The sequence below is a fragment of the Aphis gossypii genome, chromosome 1, assembly GCF_020184175.1.
Source record: "Aphis gossypii isolate Hap1 chromosome 1, ASM2018417v2, whole genome shotgun sequence".
NCBI lineage: Eukaryota > Metazoa > Arthropoda > Insecta > Hemiptera > Aphididae > Aphis > Aphis gossypii.
In genome coordinates, this window is record NC_065530.1 from 38,487,571 (window position 1) to 38,497,903 (window position 10,333).

Here is a 10,333-nt window from a genome sequence, read left to right on the forward strand (position 1 = left end):
GTAACAGAAAGACATGACAAATAAAAAATAAAAAACTGATACTAGTTAAATGTATGTAAATTGTGTATATAGATATAGATATTAAATGATTTAAGATTTACTTATGTGTTAAAAGAAAAAATTTTGGAAAAATGTATTACATTTCAAATTAATTTACTACTAAAAATATTGATATTTTAAAAAACCAAACTACTTGACTTTCTCTCAAATTTTTTTTATTAAATTTTAAATCTTGAGTATTAAAAAATAAAAATAAGAAATGGTATGATGTACTTGTAACACAATTGTCTATTAATTAAATATAAAAAAAAGCTAAATACTAATTAGAATAAAAATTATTTCATTTGTCAGGTCATTCTATTAGTTATTACACCTTGTTTATGTATAAATATTTTTGATTTTTTTTATTATAAAAAATATGTAAACTTTTCTACACAAATCTGAGAAAATAATATAAAGTAAAATATAATATAATATAATATATAGGTAAAAATTAATATAAAGTTCTACAAAGTAGTTAATACTGTAACCAAAATAGTATAAAAACAACTTTTTTTAAAAGATTTTTTAAATTAAAATACTTTTAAAATTATTGTATTTAATGAATACAGAAATTTAATTTTGTGAAGTATGATATTATAATTATGTATTCTGTATAATTGTACTAACATTTTTTTATAGGTATCACTACAGAATCTAGACGACGGACTTTAGATAATTATGTTGCTCAAATGCCTGCCAAACTAATAAATGAAAGGTCTTTAACTGAAACGACTGAAACCAGTCAAATTTCAGTTAAAAGATTAAAACAAATGACATTGTTTTCAAGGTAATTTATTAACTACCTAATTAATATAATATATAGGTAAAAATTAATATAAAGTTCTACAAAGTAGTTAATACTGTAACCAAAATAGTATAAAAACAACTTTTTTTAAAAGATTTTTTAAATTAAAATACTTTTAAAATTATTGTATTTAATGAATACAGAAATTTAATTTTGTGAAGTATGATATTATAATTATGTATTCTGTATAATTGTACTAACATTTTTTTATAGGTATCACTACAGAATCTAGACGACGGACTTTAGATAATTATGTTGCTCAAATGCCTGCCAAACTAATAAATGAAAGGTCTTTAACTGAAACGACTGAAACCAGTCAAATTTCAGTTAAAAGATTAAAACAAATGACATTGTTTTCAAGGTAATTTATTAACTACCTAATTAATATAATATATTAGAGCATAATTAATATTATTATAAAAACACCAAATATAAATAGGTTTTTAGTGAATTAAATAAATGAAGATTAAATACAATTATTTTTTTTACTAATAGATATCAAGCGATAACAGAAAGAGGCGTTGATCAGTTCAATAGGGCTATAGTGGAAATGATTGCAGAAGACATGCAGCCATTTTCCATTGTTGAGAACCGTGGTTTTCAGAAGTTAATAAAACTTCTGGATTCTCGCTACACACTGCCTAGCCGGAGAACGATCGAAAGAACGCTCGTTCCAAATATCTATGAAACTACAAGGGCCAAAGTTTTTGAATTAGTGTCAATTGCTAAACATGTTGCAATTACATCTGATGTATGGACATCAATGAACACAGAGTCATACTTAACAGCAACGGTTCATTTCTTCGACGCAAACTTACAGTTGAGAACTTTTGTATTGACTACTGAAAAATTGACGTCCAATCATACAGCAAAACATCTATCTGACGTTTTACATGGCATTTTTCATAGTTGGAATATTCAGTCAAAAGTGTGTGCAATTGTTACCGATTCTGGAGCAAATATTAAGGCAGCTATACGTTTGATGAATATTGAACACATTCCATGTACAGCCCACAAACTGAATATTATTGTAAAAAAGTCCTTAAAATTAGATTCTGATGACAAGTTACTGCCTGATGAACAAGTAAAAATTTTAACTTTGACAAAGCTGTGTCGCACAATTGTTAGCCATTTTAAACACAGTGAAGTTGACACAAGACAATTGGCAGAGAAACAACAACAGATGGGTGCTTCTGTTTTGAAATTGAAACAAGATGTTTCAACAAGATGGAATAGCACCTTAATTATGCTGGAGCGTCTTCTAGAGGTCAAAGAACCTCTAACTGTTGTTTCTTTATCAATTAAACGATGTCCGACGATGCCAACTAATGAACAATGGACAATAATAGAAGATTTGGTAATGCTGTTAAAACCATTTGAAACATTGACCGTGCAGCTTTCATATGAACAAAAACCAACTCTAGGGAAAGTAATTCCATTGATCAGAGGTAATTAGACATTTTTTATACATTTCAGTTACCTATTATTTTGTAACATTATTATTTCATTCCAGGTCTTCAACTTTCAATAAATAAAAAAGTACCGAAAACATTAAGTGGAACATTTTTAAAGAATTCTTTGCTTGAAAATATTTCTTTGGCATACGGTGCAGTGGAAGAGATGTTCCCGTCACATTTTTATGCCAAAGCAACTTTATTGGATCCACGTTACAAAAAAGCTGCATTTGAATCCAATTCTAATGTAGAAACAGCCCAGCAAGAGGTTCAATATGAAGTTGCTGAATTATTAAGAAACAGAAGTAAATAAAAAAAACTATAATAATCTTGATAATTTAGTCAATAAAATAAATTCAATACATAATTGTATTGAATACCAGTATTCTAGACTCCATTACTATAGCTAATAATTTAAAAAAATAATTTCTTACATATTATAATTATTTCATAAAACATAACTGTAAACAATTTTAGAATACTCAAACTTAAGTAAAAACTAAATATTTTATTTCAATGAATAAAAATATAGGTATCTAATTAGCTATTACTTAATATTAATTTTTAATTGTGAGTAAAACTGCAAAACCAATATTAAAATAATATTAGTTGTACTATAAAGAAAATAATAAATATTGTTTAATAATTTTTATTTTTTTTATTTCAGTGTTAGGCACAAATAATGAATACATGGAAGTTATATCTACAGGGCAACAAACCTCCATCCAATCTGTGTTTACTGTTTCAAGTGTTTCAACAAGCAGCACAGAAAACGAAAACCTGCTTGATTACTTACAAGCCAAGGTTACAACAATTAGGTCAGAAACAACTGATACGAGTACTGCAGTAACACTTGTCAGGCAGTACATGGATCTGCCATATCTAAATCTAAAAGAAGATCCAATGCAATTCTGGAAAAATCATTTTTCTGTATTAGATCCATTATCAGAATTGGCATTAAAATATGCATGTATTCCTGCCACGTCTGTTCCCTCAGAGAGGATTTTTTCCAAAGCCGGACAAATTGTTAGTCAACGTAGGAACAGACTGTCACCAAAAAATGTAAATATTTTAATATTTTTAAATAAAAATTTAGAAATATAATTTAGTTTTATGTTAACTTCTAACATTTTAAATTGTGATCATTATTTATTTAATTTTTGACATTTTCTTTACTATAGAAAAGAATTTATGTTTTATTTTATTAATCAATTATATTTTTATATTTTGAATTTATATTATTTTAAATTGTAAATTTGTATTTGTTATCATTACTTATTTAATTTTTGACATTTTCTTTACTACAGAAAAGAATTTATATTTTATAAACCAGTTGTATTTTTATTTAAAAATTGTTTATTTTATTATGTTTTTTACAGTTTTATTATAATTTAATATATTATACTAAGTATTATGAAATGTTATATGATTGTTGTTGGTTATTATTTTTTTTTTTTTATCAAATATTTGCAATAATATATTATTCCAAAGATTTATATTGTTATTTTTTAATCAAATAATTGTAGCATAGTAATCAAAGTTTAAATGGATCAATAGGATTTATTATAATATACACACAGATATGTACAGACTATAGAATAATGAATATTAAAAAATTGTATACACAATACATCAATACATCAGTAATGATAAAATTAAAAAGATATCAACTTAATGATTATTGATAACTATTAAGTATTATAAGTTCTTAGTGAAGTTATACAATTTATAGTTTTTGTAAATACTTGGTTAACCAATTTAGCAATTTAACTTACTTAACTTACTTTAGCTTGCAGCTTGTATAAAATTAATTTGGAATATTTGGATTAGTTCATTTAGTTGATTAGTTCATATAGTTGACAATCAGAATTAATACTTAATAGTAGTTAGGTTAGGTTATACTGGTTATAGTTTAAAGGTTTTTGGCGTTTTTGTTCATTGTTATCATATATTGTATCAATTTAGTAATTAAGGTAATTCGAATGAATGAGTTAATAATAAATATTTCGAATTAATGAATAATAATAATAATATCGAATAATTTGAAATAATTGAATAATTCATAACTATCGAATATTTTATTCGAATGTTATTTTATGTGACCGAATAATCATATATACGACAACTATTCGAATATTTAGAATAGACCGAATAAAAACTATTCGAATAGACCGAATAAAAACTATTCGAATAGACCGAATAAAAACTATTCGAATAGACCGAATAAAAACTATTCGAATAGACCGAATAATAACTATTCGAATAGACCGAATAAAAACTTATTATCAAATATTTCGTATTATGACAAATAGTTTACTTATTTATTTACAACTATTGTGGAAACAAATGTTGCCAAAAATATTAATTGTTAAAATATAACGGTATAAATTATAAAGAAAAAAGTATTTAGTATACAAAGAAAAACTATTTCAAATGTTAATCAGTTAAAAGTTCGGATTCAGTTTTTATAGTCGGATAAAAAATTCGAAAATACAAATATTTTACATAATTAATATTTATTTTAAAAATATAAAAATATTTTTAGACATTATATATAATATTATTATATTTTTATCGCAATAAATTAGATTGTTCTGTCAAATCCAAAATATTTTGTACAGGTACCTTCCACGTTCACAAATTAGTAATATAGGTTAGGTTAGTTTAGGTAGGTACAGTATAGTATAGTTTTAATGTCTCCGCGTAGATCTGATGTATACGCTAATTATGTCTAAAGACGATATTATTTAAAATCGATTGTAGTGATAATAATAATAATTTCTGGTTAATCGTGAAATGTATATGTTTGAAAAATGGGTTTTAAATACTTAGTATTTCGTCGTGCTCTTCTTAGAAATCGGAACAGATCGCTTGGGTATGTTTTAGGAATTTTAAAGGGTTTCATTGTGGCTCCGTGGAAATTCCGTAAAACGAGTGTATTTATTATGTTTACCTAAGTATAAAGAACTGTAGTACTATACGACAAAAATATAGTCAATAAAGCAATAAAAATAATGTGAATAAACAAATGTATTTGAGCATACATAAGTACACATTCCTAAATATATGAAAAATACTTAAAATCTTTTGAAATGTCCCGTATTCAAATATTTTTAAAATAATAATTTACGCTTAAACCATAATATAGAACTCACTTCTATCCCACAGTTTTGGTTAGACAGAATAATATATTATGTAATCAATGCTAAATTTAATTGTATTAAATTTTAAATGTATTTGAAAGTGTTAATAATAAACGTAACTATTGATAGATAAATAAAATCCAGAATTCAATAGCCCCTTGATTAACAATAAAACATTTTTTAGTTAACTGTTAATTCTTTTAAACAAAAAAATACATGTTGATTGGTGACCGATATAAATTTATATATATACCACTCAAAGTTAAATCAATAAAAAAAATTAAAGATATTCAATAAAATGTTTATATAATACTAAAAAATTGTACTCATAAGCTGTTTTATTGATTTCTCGCTCAGTAATAATAAAAGTATTTAAATTTCGACACTTAAATACATACTTTATTAAAATTTACTATTTATTTAATGTTCGGCACAATTATTAAGAAAGAAATAAATATCATTAATAATGCCAGCATGACACCTTAAATTTAAATACAGTTTTTATCATACACGATATAGATATATTATTTAATTTCATAACATTGTATAATTTTTATGTATTGGTGGCAGATACATTTATTTTGGATGTATAACTATACATTATCCAGAGTTTAATGAAACATTGAAAAGTGAAAATAGACAAATTATTAAGATTATATGATTCATGCTAAATAAAATGATTACGTGGATTAAAGGTCAGTGTTTCATTCATTTAATTAGATAATAACAGAATAACAGATGGTTTCTAGACTTAACGAAGCCATTGCAGCTTCACATATCAGATAAATTAATAGTTCAAAAACATAACATACTCGTACCTAATAATAATATATATTATATATATTTTTTTTTTATTATTATTTAAAAAAGAATATTTACAATCTATGCTACAAGGCATAATAAGCAAATTTGAACATAATATACAATCAAATATACAACTTAATCACATGATGAAGGAGGCTATCCATTGATAGAACCCAACTTTATTTATTTTTGTTTTTTTTTATATATATTATATTAACTAAATTTATTGAACACTTAATGTATATTTAGGTATTTTTTCGTATTTTTTCTTAAAATAATATATTCATGGTCAGTCAGATAATTCTAAATATTATTCACTACATACATGTAGATAATCAAAGATATCTGCTAAGATACAAAGGTATATTCTCAAACCCACATTGAAAATTAGTATCATATGTTATTTTTTTGTTTTGTAGATTTTATATACGTTAGATTATATTTTAAATATATTTATAGGTACTCATAAAATATTATTATAATATAATAAAATATTAATTTTAAGTCGATTCCTGGATGTCTATTATTAAGAGAGAAATTAATCTTAATCAAATCTATTAAAATTGCAATTTACAACCAGGGCCATATTTACGCCTAGGCCGGTAAATTTTTGGGGGCGGCAAATTTTGTAAGAAATGGAAAAAAAATCATATAAATATTTACTACGTTTTTTTTCTTGGGGTAGGAGCGGCATATTTAAAAGGGCCTAGGGCGGCAACTGTTATAAATCCGGCCCTGTATACAACTTAAAAAATAAATAAAACATATACATATATATTTATATAATAGGTATATGATAAATCACATGATTTAGTTAGATGAAAAAAAAATTAAATAATGGGTTGATGATTTATACGTCAAAAATAAAACAAAAATAGTATATTATAATGGTAATTAAATTTGGTTAGGCACGACTAACAATTCATTGTATAATATGCTACATCAGTCAATTATCATTCAATCAATCACTTTTTAAGTAAAACCTATAGCAAAGCTTCATACTTCAGTACTTCGCTGATACTAAAAATGTTAAGTATTCCTTTTTATTTTTTATTCAAGTGAAATCTTCTTAATCATAATTTATTGCATAGTAAATATTATAATATTAGTTATATAATAACTATAGTTATTAGTATTGTTATCTTTCTGATCAATATCGACTACTTAAATAACCACCACTCACTATAGTTATGCATCTCAAATATAAAAAAAACAGGTGTAATGGAATCTGGGAATTTTTATTCATTTTAACATATCTTAATTCCTTATACCAGATTGAAGATTTGAATTTTCTGAAAGTCTTGTGTACAGGGGCACTCGCAGAGAGAGAGGCCAGTGGATGCCGCATTGCAACCACTAAGATTTTTTAATGAACAAAAAAAAAATCATTCTATAAGTATTACAAATTATGAGCTTAATTTCTTTTAAAAGTTTTTAGTTGTAAATTTTTACTAGGGTGTCTATGTATTTATAACTTTATATTTTTAAATTACGCATAAACATTTGAAGTTATGTTTATTATGAGAATATAATAATATAGATAAATATGTAAATGTGACTATGTAAAAATATAATGTATAACTTAAATTTAACTTTGCACCCACTAAACTGATTTTCTGTGGACTCCCCTTGATCTTATACTTAAAAAATTTGTAGAAAAAGTATGTTTGTATAATAGTGATAATTGAATAAGTACCTATTCGTAGTAGTACTATATTTCCCTAAACTGATATGCCATCAAAACAAATTCACTGATTTGGATTTATACAATAGTTATCATATTAAGTATGGCTCAATTTTTCATTATTTTTTGAAAATTCAAAATATATTTAATTTATTATTTTTTCAGTATGTAACTCGAATTTATCTATTGATGCATTATTATAAGTATGGTAAAAAATGAATGTTAAATGAAAAGAACCATACCGATACCAATAAGTATATGCGTATGCCGTATATAGTGATACTGGCATAGGTACTGCTCACTGTTTTTAGTATTATAATATAATATATTGTCAGGTATGGTATATTATAAGTATTGCTATATTTAACATGACAATAGTATTGGTGTGACATTATGAAAGAAATGCTTAACGTACAAAAAATAGTCATAAAACACAAAAAGATTATTGCTAACATTGCAGGTAATAATTCCAGGTTTTACCATAGGAGATATATATTTTTTTATATAGTGAAAAAAAATATATCGTTTTTAAAGTGTAATTTTAATCTCATTTGATCAATACAAATCTCTTTTTGTGCTATGAAACAATAATTTGATGATGCCGGTCATTAGTATAACTTAATTAAAACATTATTAAAAATAAAAATTAATTATCTTTAAAAAGTTATTATATTTTCAAAATAATATATTTTAATTCAAATAATAATTTAATTGATCGTTTTTACCATTCTGGTTTGTAAATTAATACTTATCTTTGTATATTTAATTTATTTAAATTGCATTAATTGTCAGTATTTAATTATGAAATAACATTGTATAATAATAATTAATAATTAATAAGACACGATTACATAAATGTTTTCAAAATTCTATTTAATATTATTTATCTTATTATTACCGTTTAATTCATTACAATCTATTTTTATTAGAAAAATAATGAATATTAAATTCATTTAAATCATTATAATCAATCTAACTATATTTTGTATTAAAAATACATTTTTATTTATAAATAAATAAAATAAATAAAGAATACTACCTATTATACCATTAAAATATTAAATAATTTATAATTTTGTACCTTGGTAATAGGTATTATGTGTATAGCTTTTAAGAACAAAAAATAATAAGTTGTTGTAGGTAACTCAACAAAACACTTTAAAATGTTTATGACTCATATACCTATGTATTCACGGAATAGGTAGGTACTGCAATATGAGTACAAAGTATGTATTATTTCATGAATTAACTTAAACAATAAGTACTAGCTATAGTATATTATGATCACGTTTTTCTATTTCAATGAAGACATTAGCTTGTTATCATCACAGACCTACATTTTAAAAATGCAGAAGGTAACATTTTATGAATGAAAATTTTGTATCCATGTATTATAATATTATACAAGTAAACATACGTACCCATAGATCTTATACTAAAGTATATGTGTATACCATATATTATAATACTAGTTGCTATTAAGGGCCAAAACTATTAATAGGTACCAAGGTATAGTTATAAACAAATTAATAGTATAAATATATATTATCTATATGTTAATATTATGTAGGTACATTATATGTTAGAATATACTATTTATACAATAATGAAATTTGTAACTGATAATTTAGTCAATAAAAAAAAGTTATATATAAAAAAAAATGTGTGTGTCAGAGTTTGTATCTGACGCTCAATATTTATGTGTTAACATCTAATAAGAGCTCACCGTTTTCTTTGCCGCAGTGTAGCACTCTCTGGAGATATAAATATATAATATAATAATAAAATATAATATTGTATTAAAAAGATATTATATTGTAATAAATTATTGGTGGGCAACCACGGCAACCATTAAATTTCCGTTTCAATTTTTCGTGACATCGAATAAATACCAATTCACTCTAGAGTCTAGACCCATTTTTTTGCACACGCTCTTTTTTTGGGGGTGGCGCGTAAAGATGTTAACACATCAAAAAGTTTACATTTAAGTTTTGTACAAGAAAAACTATTGAAAATTTAATTTAAAATTAAAACTAATTTAAAGTTTTTCTTGTAGTAACATTATTCGAAATTCATAAACCAATAAATCTATGTATAAATATATATTATCAAAATATTAAATGTCGGTAGTGTTGAAACTCGATCAATTAACAATCATTATAATATACCCTACAATCATTACATAAAAATATGCATAATACACATTGATAAAATAATATAATCGTCAATTATTGGGCTATTTAATATTTAAATTTAATGCATATTAATCATATTTTTAACTCAATAGATCTATATTGTGTGTATATTTTTACACATTAATTTGTCGTCTTATCTCATGAACCGTTGGTTCACCAAATACCGATTTATGCTGAATATTCCAATCTGAGAATTCACACGATAC

General features: G+C 24.1%; 1 protein-coding gene across 2 annotated transcripts; it reads left to right on the forward strand.

Moving 5' to 3' along the window:
• The first annotated feature begins 950 nt into the window (after positions 1-950).
• Positions 951-3,461, forward strand: LOC126548885 (zinc finger BED domain-containing protein 4-like). 2 transcript variants are annotated; one of them, XM_050196937.1, is made up of 2 exons: positions 951-2,606; positions 2,969-3,461. In XM_050196937.1, exons 1-2 carry the CDS (start codon positions 2,468-2,470, stop codon positions 3,403-3,405), a joined length of 576 nt encoding a protein of 191 aa, XP_050052894.1. In that variant the 5' UTR covers positions 951-2,467; the 3' UTR covers positions 3,406-3,461. Both variants share the same exon structure in this region; 1 of them encodes a protein (XP_050052894.1).
• Positions 3,462-10,333: the final 6,872 nt, after the last annotated feature.

Bases quoted from the DNA above. Each gene is read 5' to 3' on its own strand.
- LOC126548885 (XM_050196937.1), top strand. From the start codon at position 2,468: ATGTTCCCGTCACATTTTTATGCCAAAGCAACTTTATTGGATCCACGT. The intron at 2,607-2,968 runs GTAAATAAAAAA...TTTTTATTTCAG, and splicing joins TGAATTATTAAGAAACAGAA to TGTTAGGCACAAATAATGAA.